Here is a 20,300-nt window from a genome sequence, read left to right on the forward strand (position 1 = left end):
TGAGGGCTTATCTGTGATATAGACTAAGGCAGTCGTCATTCATTAGTCCTCTCTTGGGGACTCCACAGAATTGAGTCCAGTGTGGAGAACATGTCAATAGACAAAAAAAAAAAAAAAAAAAAAAAAAAAAATTTTTTTAAAATTTCTCTAAAACGCCCGAAAAAAAAAAAGTTGAATTATTTTTTTAAAATTTTTTTTTTTTTCTTCTTTTTTTTTTTTTTTTTTAAACCAGGGTCTCCCCTGTAGTCCCGGCTGTCCTGGAACTCACTATGTATACCAGGGTGGCCTTGAACTCACAGAGATCTGCCTGCCTCTGCCTCCCGAGTGCTGTGGTGGTGCACGCCTTTAGTCCTTCTGCCTCAGCCTTCCAAGTGTCTCTTTGGGGACCCCAAAAAAATAAGGTCAAGTGGGGAAAAAAATAAAAAAAAAAAAAAAAAAAAAAAAAAAAAAAAAAGTTCTTTGATAATTACTCTAAGTAGCCTGAATGAAATAGAGTTGAATTAATTTTTTAAAATATTTCTTCTTTCCTTCCTTTCTTCTTTCTCTTTTAAACAGTGGTAGGAATTAAAGCCAGGGTTTTATGCTTGCTAGGCAGGCATTCTACTACTAAGCCCCTCAATACCTCTTTAATTAAGTTGCTTAAGTTGCTCATTCTGTCAATGGATGAAACCTCTCTTCTAACTAAGCAGGCCTATTTGAGTGCTTCAGTACACATCTCAGGTAAATCCAGATGTTTGTGCTACCATTTAAAACAAATGAGCTTTACTATTCAAGCAGCACTCCTCATCCTTTAAAGCTCAAGGTCCTCTGCAAGAATAGCCAGTGCTCTTAACCTTTGACTCATCTCTCTAGCCTAATATATATAATTATATATATATATGCCTTTTTGAGACAGGTCTCCCTGTAGCCCCAGCTGGCCTGGAACTCCCTGTGTTGACCAGACTGGCCTTGATCTCACAGAAATCCATCTACCTCTGCCTCCCAAGTGCTAGGACTAAAGGCGTGTGCCACTATGCTTGGTTTCCTCTATGTCAATTATTCATGAGTATGTATCTCAATTCTCCATCTAATAATGATAATAAAAGTGTCTTAGGCACTTACTACTATTAAGAGGTTCACATGTATTATTTCCTTTAATGTAAGAGTTCCATGAAGGAATTTGCTCACATAGCTGGACAAGGATAGACACAGGATTTGAATTCAGATCTTTTGGACTCTGAAGTCCGTGTCTAGCCACTATATTAATTTTTAGCCTAGGTATAAAGTTCTAGTAGACAGGAAATACACCTTAAGTTTTATTAGACTGATTTACTTACTGAAACATGTTTATTGGATGCCCGTTATATACAGAATATAGCTATGAAACAGACATAAGCCATTCTTTGTAGAATCACGCAGTGATTGTATAAATAAAGTACGTATCAGAAAGTGGTAATAATAATAAGATAATTTTTCTCAGGCACTATATTGTTTATTTACTCTAGGTGAACATTTTACATTGTGTGTAATCATTTAATTCTTACAGCACCCAATAGACAGGTATTACTATTATCCCATCTCACAGATGGGGAAATTGAGCCATGGAAGGATGAAGGGACTTCCCTCGGTTGGGTAACTATTAAGTCTGTTCTCTCAATGTCTAGACTTTACTGCCTTTCATAATAAGTGATGCTAAACATAGCCAAAGAAAATATCTATTAACTGTATTTTAAAAATGTACATAACAGGTATAGAATCAAATAACAAACACAACAATTATATAAGGAAAAATTACTTCTTGAGGCTAGAGATATGGTTCAGTGGTTAAGAGCACAGGCCGTTCTTACAGAAGACCTGGGTTCAGGTCCCAGCACCCAGGTGGTGGCTAACAACTGTCCCTAACTCCAGTTCCAGGAGGATCTTATGCAGTTCTTCTGGCCTCCTTGGGCATTGCAGGACATGGGTGCACTTACGTTCATGCAGGCAAAACACTCACACATAAAAATAAAAATAAAATAAAATATTTTTTTAAAAAAGAAAGAATTTTTGGCATCTGATCCCTCTTCTGTTCCTGGAAACAGTCTATTATTTTGATGACTTATATAACAGAGGTCATGTTGCAACACCTGGATATTACCTTGAGTATCCAGAGAATGGCTCAGCAAAGTGCTTTTTAAACTAAAGGTCATAATCCTTTAGTGAATCATGAAATCAGTTAAGCTAGTCTAAATAACATAAATAGAAGAAAATAGAATAGCAAAGAAAAATTAAATAAAGGAAAATATGGGTGCACAACTTACACAGTAAGTTAAATATGTGACTTTTGATCCTGTTATATGCAGGTATATATACTATGTATTCATGTACTGACCCATGTAGTAACTGCGCTTCCAAATATGGATCATGCTAGGAACCAGCTGACTCAGTGGTAAGATAATACAAATGCTTATTGCATCCTTAACAAGTTTCAGGGAAAGTTCCTAAATAATGAAATCAAGAACAGTGTGGACTGAGTAATGATGTCCCCAAGCAACTGCATAAGTTGCTCTACATAGACAGGCCTCTAGGGCATGTCTTAGAATATATATTCTAAGTATTGAGGGATGGAGAGATGGCTCAATGGTTAATAGCATTGGCTGTTCTTGCAGAGGATCTGGGTTCGATTCCTAGAACCCACATGATGGAAAACAACCGTCCCTAACTTCAGTTCCAGGTATTTGATCTCCATGGCCACTGCACAACATAGGTGTACTTACATGCAGGCAACACACTCATACACATAAAATAAAAAATTTTTTTTTAAATTCTAAGTATAATTTTTGGTCTTTGATCTCCCAAACTGATGAAATAGAGTAAGAATATATAATAGAAGTTTGACAACTGCTCAAAATTTGTTATTTATCCTCCAAACTGAAAACAGTTCATCTACATGTTTACAGCTATACTCACATGAACCAGAAGGGAGAAATAGTCCAAATGTCCTTGAACAGAGTGAATAAACCAATTGTGATATATATACATAACAGACTATTATTCAGCCATGAATGGGAATGAACTACCATACATGCTATAAGGTGGGTAAACCTGCAGATTATTATGTATTTTTAAATTTTTTATTGAATTTTTGTGTATTTCATACATAAAGTCATCTTTATACCCCATTCCCCTTTGGCACCTTTCCATAGCCGCCCCCCCCCCCACTGGAGTTCATACATTCTGTCATTTGTATTAAGGCCTGTTATGTAAAGGTACTGTCCCAAGATGTCCCTCAGTGCAAGTTCATCCATGGGGGGTTTAGTCAGCCTATCTAGAGTCTCTTTCTTCAAGATCAGCTCTTCCTCACCTAGCAGTAATGTGCTGCCAATAATTCTTTGACTAAGACTGGGGCTTGCTGTTCATTTCCACAGTTCTCTGCTGGGTTATTGTCTGCTACGTTTGCATGGGTCTTGTGTATGCTGACACCTTTGCTGTAGGTTTGTTTAGACCTGTCCAGGGACCCATACTCTGTCAACTCTTATTCTCTGTGTTTTGGCCATTTGTGGCTTTTTGTGTTCCTGGCCCTCTGTTGCACGAGGGAGCATCACTGATGTAAGTTCTGTCTGTTGAAAAAGAAGCTACTTAGATGGGTGGCAACTGGGAATCTTGTCTGTAAATTTAAGGATCTGTGTTTTGCACATAGTAAGAAATTACATTTGTCTAGGGATATGAGAGCCTTGGGTTTTCTCTAAGATCTACAGTCTCAGACATGAGTTTCCTCTTATTGAATGGGCTTTATGTCCAATTCGGTAGCCACTACTGCACCAATGTTGTTTGCTGTGCTGGTCATTGATGTGGTTTTTAGGCCTTGAAGCTGGGGTTGGACCATCAATTGACGTTCTCCCTTACCAGCTTGTGTAATGCTCTCCAAAGCTATGAGAGGTAGCCTTCATGGGGGGTGGCTTCCAAGTCAGTTCCAACTCCATTGGTCTTAGCTATTGTGAAAAGAGCAGCAGCAAACGTGGTTGTATAAGTATTTCTGCAATAGGATGAGTCCTTTGAGTATATGCCAAGGAGTGGTATAACTGGATCATATGGTAGGTTCATTTTTAGTTTTTTAAAAGTTCTCCACACTGCAATTCTACCAGCAGTGAATGAGCGTTCCCCTTTCTCCACATCCTCGCCAGCATTTGGTATCATTTGTTCTCTTGATTGTAAATTTGCATTTCCCTAATTATTAATGATGTTGAACACTTTTTAAGATGTTTCTTAGCTATCTTCATTTCTTCCTTTGAGAACTCTGTTTAGAGCTTTAGCCCATCTTTTAATTGGGTTACTTCCTTTTTTGATTCTTTGTTTTTTGACTTCTTTATATATTCTGGATGTTAAACCTCTGTCAGATGTGTCCCTGGTGAAGATTTTTTTCCCAACTCTGTGGGTTTTCTTTTGCTGTACAGAAGCTTTTTAGTTTAATGAGGTCCCACTTGTTCAGTGTTGACCTTAATTCCTGAGCAACTGGTATCCAATTTAGAAAGTCATTTCTTACACCTATATCTTGAAGGTTACTGCCAATGTTTTCTTCTAATAATTTCAGTGTTTCTAGTTTTGTATTGAGGTCTTTGATCCATTTGGAGTTGACTTTTGTGCAAGGTAAAAGATAAGGATCTACTTTCATTCTTCTACAGGTGGAGATCCAGTTTTGCCAACATTATTTGTTGCAGATGCTGTCTTTCATCCATTGTGTGTTCTTGGCACCTTTGTCAAATATCAGGTGGCTGAAATTGCATGTACTCAGGTTTCGGTCTTTGATGATGTTCCATTGATCTGTGTGTCAGTTTTGTGACAGTACCATGCTGTTTTTATGACTACAGTTCTGTAGTATACTTTTGAGATATGGTATAGTAATCCCCTCAGCATTGCTCTTTTTGCTCAGGGTTGCTTTGGCTATCTGGGGTCTTTTGTATTTCCAAATGAATTTAAAGTTTTTTTTTTTTTTCTAATTCTGTGAAGTATGTCATGGGGTTTTGATTGGTGTTGCATTGAATCTATAAACGGCTTTTGGTAGGAAGGTCATTTTCACAATATTAACTCTTCCAATCCATGAGCATGGGGTCCTTCCATCTTCTGGTATCTTCCTCAATCTCTTTCTTTAAAGCTTTAAAATTTTTATTGTAGAGCTCTTTGATGTCTTTGGTCAAATTTGTTCCAAGATTTTTTTTTTTTTTGAGGCTTTGTGAATGGGAGGCTTTCCCTGTCCTCTTTCTCTGATTGCTAGTTATCAGTATATAGAAGGTTACTGATTTTTGTAGACTAATTTTATAACCTGCTACTTTACTGAAAGTGTTGATCAGTTCTAGGAGTTTGGGGGATCTCTTAGGTGTAATGTCATATCATCTGCAAAAAGGGATAATTTGACCTCTTCTTTTCCAATTAGTACTCCTTTAATTTCTTTCTCTTGTCTTATTGCTCTAGCAAGTTCCAAGTACTATACTGAAAAGGAGTGGAGATAATGGACATCCTTGTCTGGTTCCTGATTTTAATGGGAATGCTTCTAGTTTTCCATTTAGAATGATGTTGGCTGTGGGTTTGTTGCTTATGGCTTTAATTACGTTGAGGTGTTTCCTCCAGTCCAGTTCTCTTTAGAACTTTTATCATGAATTCATGCAGAATTTTGTCAAAAGCCTTTTCTGCATCTATTGAGACGACGATGTATTTTTAGTTTTGTTTTGTTTTGTTCTTTTTGAGACAGGGTCTCTCTGTAGCCCCAGCTGTCCTAGAACTATGTAGACCAGGCTGGCCCTGAACTCACAGAGATCAGCTTGTCTCTGCCTCCTGAGTGCTGGGAATGAAGGCAGGTGCCACCATGCCCAGCGACAATGTGGTTTTTGTCTTTGAATGCATTTATATGATGTATGATGTTTACTGACTTGCGTATATTGAACCATCCCTGCATCTCTGGAATAAAGCCTAATTGAGCATGGTGAATGATCTTTTTGCATACTATCTGTATGCAGTTTCCAAGTATTTTGTTGAGAATTTTTGCATCTATGTTCATTAAGGATATGGGGCTATAGTTTTCTTTTTTGGTTGTGTCTTTACCTGGTTTTGGTATTAGAGTGATGCTGTTTTCATTAAAGGAATTTAGGAGTTCTCTCTCTGTTTCTATCATTTTGAATAATTTAAGTAATATTGGTTGGAGGTCTTCTTTAAATATATGGTAGGATTCTGTTGTAAATCCATCTGGGCCTGGCTTTTTTTTTTTTTTTTTTTTTTTGTCTTTTTGAGACATGCCTCCCTGTAGTCCAAGCTGGCCTGGAACTCACTATGTAGACCAGGCTGGCCTCAAACTCACAAAGATCTGCCAGCTTCTGCCTCCCAAGTGCTGGGATTAAAGGCATGCGTCACCACGCCCAGCTCAGTAAGCATTTTTTTTAAGAAACATCTTTTTAAAAATCAACTGCATGAAAAGAGGAAAAATATTCTTAAAGAAAATAGGGAGGAAAATGACAACTTTTGGGTAGAACTTTGGACTTGGAGGAAGGAAAGAATAAACTTACAAATATTCTAAACAGAAAACAAAAAAATCAAAAAGCAAGCTAAGTATATTGGCACATGCCTGTGTATAAACCCAGCACTCAAGGGGGTGAGGAGCATAGAGAATTTGAGGTCCGTCTATGCTACATAGTGAGACCCTGTCTCAAATATGCAATAATAATTAATAATAATAACACATTTTTAAATGAAAGAGAGATTTCCAAACTAAGCTAAATTCCTAAACTAAGTAAAAATGTAAAAACAAAAAGTAAAGGAGAGAAAGAAAGAAGAAGTAAAGCACGTGGAGGGATAATGGAGGCAGTGGACTTCAATCTACCATACGGTTGTTGCTGGATGTCTCTCCCGAGGAGGGAGGTCACAGAGGTATCCAAGAGCAGGCTGGACACCCATTGGCAGGATGCTAAGGAGAAAGGCTTTCCAGATAAGAGCCCTCAAAGGGCTTCTGGGCAAACAGAGAAGTGGAGAAGAAAAAGGGGAGAAGCCCTGATGTCCTGGGTCTCTGCTTCCTTCAGTGCAGGGCTGCTTTTACATTCATTTTGTTTTTTTTTTTTTTTTTTTTTTTTTTCTAGCTTTGTAGCCCAGGCTGGCCTCTGACTTGTGGCAGCCCAGCTGCTTTGGCCTCCCATGTCCTAGGATTACAGGTGCACATCACCATGTCTAAGTGTTCACCTTTTAAATATTCAGCTTTCGTATTAAAACTTCACTTAAAAAAAGTTCTGCTGCTAAAGAGAAGTCCGGGAGCTACTGGAGTAGACCTGGGCTTCCTAAATCTGGCTGCTGACAGAATTCCTCGACATTTTCAAACTGAAAATCCCTGGGTCATAACCTCTAGACCTAGTGAAATAATAACTTTCCAGCATCCTGTCACAGACACTCTCCCTCAGTGCTGGAGGAACCTGGACCAACGGCTGCTGGATTTCCCAGAGTCCATGACAAGGCAGAATGGAAATCAGTAAGCAAGAATCCTGGGCAAAAGAGCCAGTGGTAGCAGATGGGAGAAGGAGAATACAGACCACAAAGTCAGAGGACTTCATGAGATAGCCTACAATAGCTGTCCACGTTGCTAATGATAGTCAAAGTGGTTTAATTTACTTTGTAAATCGTAAGGAAATATAATATGACTTACACATATAAAGTTTTTTACTAACCATGTTTTTAAAAGTGAAAAAAGCCAAATGTGGAGGTTTATGCCTATAATCCTGGTCCTCAAGAAGGCTGAAGCAGTGGTATGGCTTACAAGTTTAGGTCCAGCCTATGCTACATAATAAGTTCTAGGCTAGTCTGGGCTCCAGTGTGATATCTTAATGTTGTGAGACCTTATCTCATTCCTTTTTTTCTCATGAAAAAAAATTAAGTGAAAAGAAATTGTGATTCCAGCACTGGAGAGGTTGAGGCAGGAGGACTGTGATTTGAGGACAGCTGGAGCTTCACAGTGAGACCCTATCTCCCCAAAACAAAACAAAACCAAAAAAGTAAGTACAGGCAAAATTAATTTATTTTATTTTTTAAAATGTGTATGAGCATATTGCCTGCATGTGTGTAAGTGCACCAGTGTTGTGCAATACCTGCAGAGTTCAGAAGAGGGTGTTGGAACCCCTGGAATTAGATGGTTGTTAGCTGCCATGGGAGTGCTGGGAATCAAACCCAGGTTCTCTGCAAGAGCAGCCAATGCTCTTACCTGCTGAGCCATCTCTCCAGACCAAAATGAATTTTAATAAAACTTTCTGAGCCGGGTATGGTGCTGCATGCCTTTAATCCCAGCACTTGGGAGGTAGAGGCAGGTGGTTCTCTGTTAGTTCAAGGCCAGCCTCGTCTACATAGTGAATTCCAGGCCAGCTGGGGCTATAGGAAGACTGTGCTCTGAAAAAAAAAAAAAAAAAAAAAACCCTTTCTGCTCAACTCAAAATATCTAAAATTTCATTCATTTCAATATGAAATTCAATATAAAAACTGAGACAAATTTCCTTTTATTTTGTACTAAGTCTTCAAACTCTTACAAAAAATCTGCATGTGTGTATGTGTGTGTGTGAGAGAGAGAGAGAGTGTGTGTATGTGTGTGTGTGTGTGCATATGTGTATGCATGTAGAAGCCAAAGGACAAACTTTGCATTGTTTTTTTTAAGGAAGGTCTTTCAGTGGCTTGGGGACCCTAGGGTTCACCAATTCAGCTAGGCTGGCTGACCAGTGAGTCCCAGGACTCCCTGACTCTATCTCCGCATCACTGGGATTACAGCATGCACCATCATGTCCAGTTTTTTTCTTAACATAGGTTCTGGGGATTGAGCTCAGATCCTCATGCTTGAGTGGTCAGCTCTTTACAGACTGAACTATCTCCCTTATAGCACATCTTAATTTAGACTAACCATATTTCCAGTAGTCCAAAACCACATGCAGTTAGTCTCTCATTAACAGTGAGATAGTGTATAACGTAGGACTAGTTAATAAACAATGCATTTTCTTTAAATACTCTGTTCAGAAAAAAGTCCCCAAATCACTTTTCTATCCCTACAGACCCTGGTAAACAGAAAGAGTAAAAATTAAGGATATAGGGCAAGGAAAAGAAGCCCCCAACTCTGGCATCTGGGTTGAGTTGCTTGATTAAAAACTTCCAAAGCCCCTGTGAAGGACCAACTCTCTTTTCTGAAAAAAAAAAAATCTTGCAAACAAGATTATGAACCACATTTACAGTAAAAACATATGCCTTGACCTGCTTCTGACCTTGGATAATAAAAATTCCTTTAACCTTTAAAAAACTTTCTTGCACTTTAAAATTTATTTTTAATTTGTGTTTGTATCAGGACAGCTTCCAGGAGTCAGGTTTCTTCTCCCACTATATGGGTCCCTGGGATTGAACACGGGACATAAGGCTTGACAGCAAGTACCGTTTCAGAGCCATCTCACCAGCCCTCTTTTAAACTGTTTTTATCTTAGCCTATAAACCTATACAATGTACCTCGTAGAGCACCTTATAATCTCATTTACTAAAGAAAAATTCTTTAGATAAAAATAAGTATACCAAAACATTTAAAATTAATCTTTTAAATCCCCTGAATAATGTAACTTCAAAATATATGTATACATACATATATGTATCTTTAACCTCCCTCCCTTTGGACATACTTAAATATCAGGATGTATTATTTTTGTTCTCAATAAATTCCACATTTATTTTACTTAATAAACTTTATACTTCATACTTCATACTAACTCATCTTGAAATTCTTTTCTGCAGTATAAGTCAAGATCCTGATCACCCCTGAGCAGGGATCTCCAAAGAGAATGCCATAGGCTGCACAGCAGACACTAGTGAGCTGGAGTCTGTTCAGCCTCCCAGGCTGATAATCTTTAGCCCTGTCACACTTCATCTTCCCGGCAGTAGGTCTAAATTCTGGACATTTCCATTGCTTCTCAGCCTCTTGGCTATGATCAAGTGCAGTACTGGGACATCTGAAGCTGAATGCCTCTCAAAGCTGATCTAAACTGTCTAAAACAACATCTTTTTTTCCAAAATAAAAAATAAATTTACCTCTTGATTTTTCTATTTCTACCTGTGACCTAAGTTCAAAAACTTTCAAATCAAATTCTTCTGGGTCCTCTATTCTGCATAACTGTCAATTTCTCTTTATTTTGTCTTCACAGTCTTTTGAAGTGGCCCTTTCCTGCTTCTAAACCACTATTCAACTAACACTTTTGTGTTAGGCACTGTCCTAAATATTGAAGGCAAAATAATCTTAATTTCAGGTTTTACTAATTTAAGAAATCTTCCTAGCTGGGCACAGTGGCTCACCCTGTGATCCCAACATTTGGGAGGTTGGAAGAGGAGGATCAAAGGTCAAGATCATCTTCTGCTACATACTGAGCTCAAGGCTCATGTGTCACCTAAGATACATGAAACCCTGACTCAAACAAAGCAAAAAGTTCTTTTCCTATGCCCACATAGAAACAGTTTCTCATCACTGAGTTGTTTTTATTTTTTTAATTATTTTATTTTATTAAAAAATTTATTTATTTATTATTTTTACTTTATATGTATGAGTATATTGCCTGCATGTATGTGAGAGTACCCATGTCGTGCAATGCCGTGGAGGTCAGAAGAAGGCTTCCCCGGGTGTTCTGCAAGAGTAGTCAGTGCTCTTAACTGCTGAGCCATCTCTCCAGCCCCACTCAGTTGTTTTTAATATAGCAAACAGTCTATAACACTCACTTGGTAGTTAAAATTTGCTGCTTTGTATGGCCATTATTAGCTTTTCTCATAAATACCTATTTTCCCAAATAGCATGGATTTCCTCAAAGCATGGATCAGGGTTGTGCCACTGTGCTCTCTCTGATGCTCAGAAGCATGAGGTACTGAGCACACACTTGACCAACATGTGTAAACAGGGAAGGGTCTATGAACAGGAGGTGCTCCAGCCCAGTAGTTAAGCCTATAATCCCAGCTACTCAAGAGGCTGAGGCAAGAGGATCCTAAATTCAACCAGCCTGGGCTATGGAAAGGAGGGCCCCACTTAGAAAAGATGCTGTTCTACTTCACCCCCATCATCCAGTGACAGATTGGCAAATCAGATCAGTGAGAGGCAGGGAGCCTGCAAGAACTTCAGATCTTCTAAATGTACGAGGGAAATTCCATTTTTCCAATTCCATCTGCAAAGAAATTCAGAACTGGCAACGTGTTAAGTCGGGATTGGTTACCTTGGCTTTTGGACTTCTATAAACTAAATTAGGTCATCAAATTAAAAAAAAGTTTATTGGGGCTGGAGAGATGGCTCAGTGGTTAAGAACACTGACTGTTCTTACAGAAGACCTGGGTTCGAATCCCAGCACCCACATGGCAGCTAACAACTGTTTGTAACTCCAGTTCCAGGGGATCTGACAGTCTCTTTGTCCTCCACGGGCATTGCACGACACAGGTGCATGTACCTACATGCAGATAATATATGCATACACATAAAATAAAAATAATAAATAAAATATTTTTAAAAGTTTGTTGACCACAAATAGAAATGCTATTACTGGTGATATTTAACAAACATATGTAATATTAGGTTTAAAAACGAAAACTTGGGCCAGTGAGATGGTTCAGCTGGGAAAGTGCATGCTGCCAAGCCTGACAACCTGAGTTGGATATCTGGAACCCACATGATGGAAAGAGAGAACAGACTCCCACAAGTTGTCCTCTGGCCTCCACATACGCACTGAGGCACTCCTCTGCTGCTAAATACGCACTCCTCTCCTCCTAAATAAACAAATAAATGTTGGAAGGAAGGAAGGAAGGAAGGAAGGAAGGAAGGAAGGAAGGAAGGAAGGAAGGAAGGAAGCTAGCTTACCACATGTTATGTTCAAAAACTTTGGTTGGATCAGTTAAAATCCTTGATCCTAGAGGGGCCACTGGGTGGACACCACTTTGGCATCTGTGTAGCACCTTCCCTTTCCTTAGATGACATATACAATTTCTCCAAATCCCATTCATCATAAACAAGACCTGCAAAATAACAAGTAGTTGATTAGTCAATAAGGATTAAACAATGTATTGTTTAAAAGTAAAAGCTGTTCCCAAAAGTTTATAACACTGAACTTTTTATTTATTTATTTTTGGTCTTTTTGAGACAGGTTCTCCCTGTAGCCCCAGCTGGCCTGAAACTCACTAGGTAGACCAGGCTGGCCTTGAACTCACAGCGATCCATCTGCTTCTGCCTCCCAAGTGCTGGGGCTAAAGGCTTGTGCCACCATGCCCGGCTGAGACTAAACATTTTTTAAATGAAAGAAGGGTATGATACCTCCTTTCTGAAGAGGAAAACAATATTTATGATGGGTAACACTGGCTGGTATTCTTTATAAACCACTGCCTTGACCAGTTTTGCTTTGCTCTTTGCTTATGTAACTTTTAGCACATGGCCAAATCATGCAGTCCTAGAATCTGAATTTTGTGTATTAAAGACTGTTTTTTGTTTTAAATTAGTTTTGTTAGGCATGATGACTCAGTTCTGTAATCTTAGCTACTCAAGGGGCTGAGGCAGAAGGATCACAAGTTCAAAGACTGGGTAGACTACAGAAAGAACTCACGGCCAGCCAGGGCAATTCAGTGAGACCCTGTCTCAAAAAAATAAAAAGAGGACTAGAATATTAGTGGTTAGCATGAAGGAGGCCCTAAATTCGATCCCCCTAAATTTGACCCCCCAGAACTACAAAAAAATCCTAATCAAACAAACACAAAAATAATTTTGGGGGAATTCTATATAACCACTAGGGCAAAAGTGCAAGTATATGAGTAAAATAAGAAAACCTATCAAATCTCGCTGGTGGTGGTACACGCCTTTAATCCCAATACTTGTGAGGCAGAGGCAGGAGGATCTCTGTGAGTTCAAGGCCAGCCTGGTCTGCATAGTGAGTTCTAGGCCAGCTGGGGCTACAGGGAGACCCTGTCTAAAAAGACCACACAAAAAAAGAAAGAAAACCTATTAAATCTTATTCTTCATGCTGAGCTAGAACTAAATAGGATGAAAACAATATATATGTATATTGCATATATATGTATATAAACAACAAATACTATTGTAGAAAGGATCCTAGTAACCTCATATATTTACACCTATATTTATCTTTATTTTATTTATTTATTTTTTTGTCTTTTTGAAGCAGGGTCTCCCTGTAGCCCCAGCTGTCCTGGAACTCACTATGTAGACCAGGCTGGTCTCTGCCTCCCAGGTGCTGGGACTACAGGTGTGCACCACCACACCCGACCTATATTTATCTTTATAATGCACCACTACACACAGCATATATATGTATGCATATACATATATTTTTCTTTTTTTAAAGAATAGTAATATAGTTACAAAAGGACTTTATCGTATAAAACACATGCTTTAATCCCAGCACAAGAGAAGAATCACCAGTTGGTTAGTCCAACTCCATTGCCATTTCTGGAAAAATAATTTAAAATTTAAAGACAATACCATCTTAATTATGTACTAGTAAATATGTCACTTTCATATCTTCATAAAAGAGCTTTAAAAAGAAGCTCTGGGAGCTTCCTGCTCCCAGTAGAATCCACTGTAATACCGCTTGGCATTTCATTTGTTCCTCTCAGCATTCAGCCTACTGCTGTACCCTGTCAAGCAGAAATAGACGCTAAGTGGCATGTGTACATAACAGGCATTAGGGGCTATCAGAGGTGTGATTAGGCATAAAAACATGACATACTGAACAGCCTTACTACCTTGCTGAAAATGAACTTCAGAATGTCAAAAATGTCTCATTGTGCTTTTAAAAATAAAATTCTAGATTTTTACCTATTGGGGTTAAAAAAAAAAAAAGAAAGAAAGAAAAGAAGAGCTTAGTTATGCACACCAAAAAGGCTGCAATGGTTCCATTTACAGGTGACTAACAGAGATGAGAAATGAGGCAATTCGAGCACTAGCAGATACTCCTGCTGCTTGTTCTCCCTTCCCCACTAAATGCAAGCTCTTTGGTGGAGCAAATGCAATGAAAAGCTCTGCCTGCCACTACCTTTACCCTGATGTTTCTTTGTTCTTTCCACTAGCCAGCATTCCACACACTAACAAAACTACCTGCAAAATTATTTTTAGATCTTTCCACACTGAATATATTCATAAAATGTTCTGTATGCTGAAGAGTAGAAACTGATTACACCTACAAAGATGGGCAATTCGTGCTCAAAAGTGTAAAATGATGCAAATGGTTCCCACCCAGGAAATCCAAACCCAAATGAAATTTCTGCCCTTCAAACGATCATGTGATACCGACCTTTATAAGAAAAAGGAAAACAAAGGGAAAGAAGGCAAAGTTTCACCCACTATAAATGACCAAGGCTTTTATTTCTGTAGACAGTCAGAAATAAAAAGGCATATCCTGACTGGCTACAAGGAAATTAAGGAAAATGTCAGGAGAATATGTGCCTTGCAGGTTGCTGCCTGCAGGGCCAGGGCCTAAGCATGCGGCAATTTTCTTGCTTAGGCAGCTGTTCCTCTAATTAGCCACACAAACATTTTTATCTGTTTCATTTCTTTATTATCTGTAACAGCCACATCCAGTGTTGCACTGCTTTTTTTTTTTTTTTTTTTTTTTTTTTTTTGGTCTTTTTGAGACAGAGACTCCCTGTAGCCCCATCTGTCCTGGAACTCACTATGTAGACCAGGCTGGCCTTGAACTCACAGAGATCCACCTGCCTCTGCCTCCTGAGTGCTGGGATTAAAGGCGTGTGCCACCACACCTGGCTACTTATCTTTTTTAAAAAAAATATTTTATTTATTCTTTTTATTTTATGTGTATGAGTGCATTGCCTGCATGTGAGTGCACCCGTGTCATGCAATGCTGCAGAGGTCAGAAGAGGGCTTCCGATTCCCCTGGAACTGGAGTTAAGGATGGTTTGTAGCCACCATGTGGGTGCTGGGAATCGAACCCCGGGCCCTCTGGAAGAGCACTCAGTGCTCTTAACCACTGAGCCATCTCTCCAGCCCCTATTTATCTTTTTTTTTTATTAACTAAATATATAGTAAATCTAACAGAAACATATAAAATCATAATGAAATTATGAAAGTGCCTTCTCAAATTAAATTGCAAGCTTCTAGAGGCAGCACCATTCTGCTTATGAACTGTCTGACTGACTAGCTAAGGATGCTACTTACCGACATAAAGTTAATTGGAAAGAACTTACTTCATATTTTCCAGGGTGGTTCTTGAGTGTCTTGCAGTGAGAGAAGGAAGCAACAGAGTATGACAGTACACAAGCGCCATCCAGTTTCACCGACTACAGCAGCATGCAGATTTGTGCTTTGTGTTATGATTATCATGCTAACTTAAAATTCAAGTCAGGATTCCATTTTGTGATTGGAAAAGAAGAGAAGGGCCGGAGAGCTCTGAGTGGAATTCTGTTAGAGAAAGTTGGTTTCTGCCACTCACTTCAGAGACTAGTTCCCCTATGGGCCCTCTATTTGTTTATTTGTCTATCTATCTCTTTCAGATAAAATGTAGCCCAGGCTGGTCTTGAATTAGCTATGTAGCCCAGGCTGCCTTGGAGCATCTGATCCTCCTGCTTTAGTTCCCTCAGTACTGAGATTCCAGGCATGTGTCACTAGGCCCACTTCAAGATACCATCCTCTCTTTCTTTTGAGACAGGGTCTCACTCTGTAGCCCCATCTGGCCTGGAATTCTCTAAGTAGACCAGGCTGGCCTTGAACTCAGAGAACTTCGCCTGCCTCTGCACCACCATGCCCAGCTAGATGCTTTCTCTTAACTTTCTTTAGGCATACTCTAATTTGAATACAAGTTTGAATAAAATACTATTTGCACAATGAAACTGTATACAAGTCATATTTTTCTTCTTATTTTAAATCATAAAGATGTACAATTTAAAAGTTTCCATTCATCCATGTAAGGACAGAAGAAAGAACAAAGAATGAAAAATAGGATAAATAGAACACAAATACCAAGATGCCATATTTAAATCCAACCACAGAAGTAATTATATTAATGTAAATGGAGGGCTGGCAAGATGAGACGGCTCAGCAGGTAAAGGCACTTGCCGCCAAAATGCATTACCTGAGTTCAGTCCCTAGAACCCATGTGGTAGAAGGAGAGGATTGACTCCTGAAGTTGTCTTCTGATATCTATGTGTTTTGTGGCATGCTCTTCCCCTCAGATAAATAATGTAAAAAAATTTAAATGTAAGTGGACTCCAATTAAAGGGCATAGGTTGTCAAGTTATATAAAAAAGCAAGACAAGAATTTGTTGTCTCTACAAGAAGCACTTAAATATGAAGATAAAAATATATATTGGCCGGGCGTGGTGGCATATGCCTTTAATCCCAGCACTCAGGAGGCAGAGGCAGGCGGATCTCTATGAGTTCAAGGCCATCCTGGTCTACATAGTGAGTTCCAGGACAGCTGGGGCTACAGGGAGACCCTGTCTCAAAAAGACCAAAAATATATACTATAAAATTAAAAGATATGCTATGCACACCATATGAGAAAGCTGGTGGAGCTCTATTAATAAAGTAAAATTTAAAATAAAGAGGAGCATCTAATAGTGCTAAGTCAGTTCAACAAGAGGATACGGCAGTCTCAAATATGTACCACAGAACAAAGGCAAAATCAGAACTTTCTAAAGTGAGGCATTACGAAATGCACAGCAGGTTTTTGTTGTTTTGTTATGTTTTTTTTTTTTGTCTTTTTGAGACAGGCTCTCTCTATAGCCCCAGCTGGCCTGGGGCTTGCTAGAGAGCAGGCTAGCCTTGATCTCACAGTGCTCTGCCTGCCTCTGCCTCTGCCTCCAGAATGCCACTGGCATGCGCTACCACGCCCAGTTATTACCTGTTAATTTTTTTTTTTTTTTTGTCTTTTTGAGACAGGGTCTCCCTGTAGCTCCAGCTGGTCTAGAACTCACTATGTAGACCAGGTGGTCTTAAACTCACAGAGATCCGCCTGCCTCTGCCTCCTAAGTGCTGGGATTAAAGGAGTGCACCACCACGCCCAGCTTTACCTGTTAATTTTAATAGGCTTTTTCATTAGTAAATAGACTAATGATCAGCAACAAGCTATCAACAATCAGCATACAGAAACCTTAAACATCATTAACTTGACCTAAGTGATATTTATAGAAGGAATGCCACACTGAACAGAGAGCAGGAAATGCGTTCTCTACAAGTGAAAATGGAGCACTCTCCAAGGCAGGTCACATACACTAGGCCCAAAACAGTAAGTTCCAGAGCACTAAAAGCATATGCTTTCTGATCAAAAATAACTAGATGAAAAATGTTAATATGTGTGATGAGTTGACTTTTAGTAAAGAATACCTCTCTTTAAATCTGAAAATGGTTTCTTGAAGACTGATTCTTGAACGCTAATAGCCCCGCCAGTTATCTAATGTAATGCATATGGAAAATCTTACTTAAAATTTCAGTTTACCTGTGTGTTAACGTCTCAAGTGTTTTCCTATAGGCAGTGCATTGTTAATCCTTGCCTTTCTCTCCAAACTTACAGTAATAGTAAAGTACATAGAAAAAAATCCCAAGTATTTAGAAATTGAGTAACACACTTTAAAATTACGTATGAGTCAAAAACTAAATGTTTTCTGTTTGTTTTTAACATAAGATCTTACTATGTAGCCCAGGCTGACCTTGAACTCCAGATCACCTTGCCTCTGTCTCCATAGTGCTAAGGATTACAGATGTATGTCACCAAGCCTAGCTCAAACTAAATCTTTTCTTTTTATATTTGTTATACTAGGTATTGAACCTAGGGCCCTACATATGCTGTATAAGCAGTTGATCAATAAGTATTATATGCCCAACCCAGCTTTTAACTTTTATTTTGAGAAAGGATCTCCCTAAAGTCACCTAGGCAGGCCTTGACTTTGCAATACTCCTGCCTTAGCCTCCCAACTAGCAGGGATTACAGGCCTGTACCACCAGGCCCAGCTATTCAGACTAAATCTTGAGGAAAAATGTAAAAATCATGTTGAACTGAATAAATAAAAAAATTTTAAAATAACAAAATGTATGGGAAGCAACTAAACCAGTATTTATAGAGGGGAATGTATAGTCTTAAATATATCTATTAGGGTTGGACATATTGGCATATTTCCATAGCCCCAGCTAGTCAGAGGTAGAAAGATCTCTGGAGCTCAGTAGTTCAAGACCAGCCTGGGCCATATAGCAAGACATATCTAAAATAAAATAAAATTAAACTAAATTAAGGCTCTAACTGGGTATGATAGTACATGTCTGTAATCTCAGCCTTAGGACATGAAGACAAGAGTTTCAGTAGTTCAAGGTCATCTTGAGCTACCATTATGTATTTGTTATAGTTTGAGGTCAGTCTGGGGCACATGAAACTCTGAGTTCAAGGTCAGCCTGGGTTACACAGTAAGACCTAGTATCAAAAACAAAGAAAAAACAATTAGCCTTTGACTCATAGGTTATTTAAAAGTGTATTACTTAATTTCTAAATAATTGGGTATTTTTTTCTATGTATTTTATTATTATTGTAAGTTTGGAAAGAAAACCAAAGTTTAACAATGTACTACTTATATAAGCAAAAAGTGGGTTTTTAAAAGATAAATAAAATGATAAAATTCTGGCAACACAGATCTCAAACATTTGTATTTCAGGAAACACAACTTTTCAATAACAGGAATGAAGGTGGACATGCCACCACAAGTCTCAGAGACAATGGAAAACTAAAGGATATTATGGACAATTGTTTATTCATTTACTTATGGTACAAATAATGTTAAAAAATACAACTTACGTATAACTTTCCAAGACAACACAAGAGAAAAATCTAAATAGTCCTAAATTTGTTGAATAGTCTATAATTTAAATTTTAAAAATCATATTCATGATAACTAATGTATACTTAATGTGTATATATACATGTGCACATATATGTAAAGAATAAATCAGAAAATGCAAGTGTTGGCAAGGAGGTAAGGAAACTGGAATCCTTACACATTGCTAATAGAATGTAAAATGATGCAGCTGCTATGGAAACAGTATAGTGAACTTCCCAACAATTAGACACAGAATTACTGTATGAGCCAGCAATTCCATTTTTGGGTATATATCCCCCCACCCCAAATGAAAGCAGGGACTTGAAAAGATGTCTATACATCCAGATTCACAGCAGCAGTTTGCAGTGGATAAAAGGTGAAATGACCCAGAGTGTTCTTTGAAGGATGAATAAACAAAACCTAACACTGTATTTAACACAGGCTATAATACGGATGAATCTTAAAGACATGCTAAGCAAAACAGGACAATCACAGAAGCACACCCATGTACTGTTCCTCTTATAGAAGGTTCCTAGAGTGATCAAATTCAGTGTGACAGAAAGCAGAGTGCTGTTTGCCAGAAGGGGAGAATAGGAAATCAAATGTCTGATGAGTACAGGTTCATAAGGAAAAGAAAGTGATGTCAGTTAAAGACATCAAATGGTATGAAGAATGAATAAATCTAGAGAGCTAATGTACAACAGATTTTTCTTTTAAAAAGTGTATGTTCATGTGAATGAAGATGACATGATGAAACTTAATGCTTTGCATGCTAACCTAAAAAATTAATTTAAAAAAGTACATGTTCACACACACAGGGTAACTAAATGAGATGATGGATATGCTAATTTATGGATTACAGTAACCACTTCACTACATGTATGTAATTATATGAAAACAATTTGCTGTACACCTTAAGAATATAAACTTTAAAACTTAAAAAGCTAGCCAGCCAGGCGTGGTGGTACACACCTATAGTCCCAGCACTTGGGAGGCAGAGGCAGGCAGATCTCTGTAAGCTCAAGGCCAGCTTGGTCTACATAGTGAGTTCCAGGACAGCTGGGGCTACAGGGAGACACTGCTTCAAAAAAGACAGAAAAAAAAAAAAAAAAAGCTATCCAGACACAGTGGCATATGCTTACAATTCTAGCACTTGGCTGAAGCAGAAGGATGGAAAGTTCAAGGCCAGCTTGGGCTTCACAGTGAGATCCTGTCTCAGAAAAGCAAAACAAAACAAAACGTATCTCCACAATAAACAAATCTACAGGTCTGGAGAGATGGCTCAGTGGTTATGAGCACTGGGTGCTCTTACAGAGGACCCAAGTTCAGTTTCTAGTACCCACCCACATGGCAGCTAATGACACCAGTTACTCCAGTTCCAGGGAATCCAATGCCCTTTTCTGACCTCCATGGGCACTGTATGACATCATCGCACTTATATACATGTAGGCAATACACTCATACACATAAAATAAAAATAATAAATAAAATATTTTTTAAAT

The 20,300-nt window shown here is 38.5% G+C and overlaps 1 protein-coding gene across 3 annotated transcripts in view; it reads right to left on the bottom strand.

The window, feature by feature from the left end:
- Positions 1-20,300, bottom strand: part of Mettl8 (methyltransferase like 8) — a 124,814-nt gene that overhangs the window by 66,461 nt on the left and 38,053 nt on the right. For all 3 annotated transcript variants that reach the window (XM_029557299.1, XM_029557298.1, XM_008855242.3), the window contains one exon: positions 11,834-11,988. In XM_029557299.1, coding sequence (XP_029413159.1) covers positions 11,834-11,988 — 155 coding nt within the window. The remainder of the gene's footprint in view (positions 1-11,833; positions 11,989-20,300) is intronic.

Source organism: Nannospalax galili, unplaced genomic scaffold (genome assembly GCF_000622305.1).
Source record: "Nannospalax galili isolate Female #2095 unplaced genomic scaffold, S.galili_v1.0 scaffold346, whole genome shotgun sequence".
Taxonomy (NCBI): Eukaryota; Metazoa; Chordata; class Mammalia; order Rodentia; family Spalacidae; genus Nannospalax; species Nannospalax galili.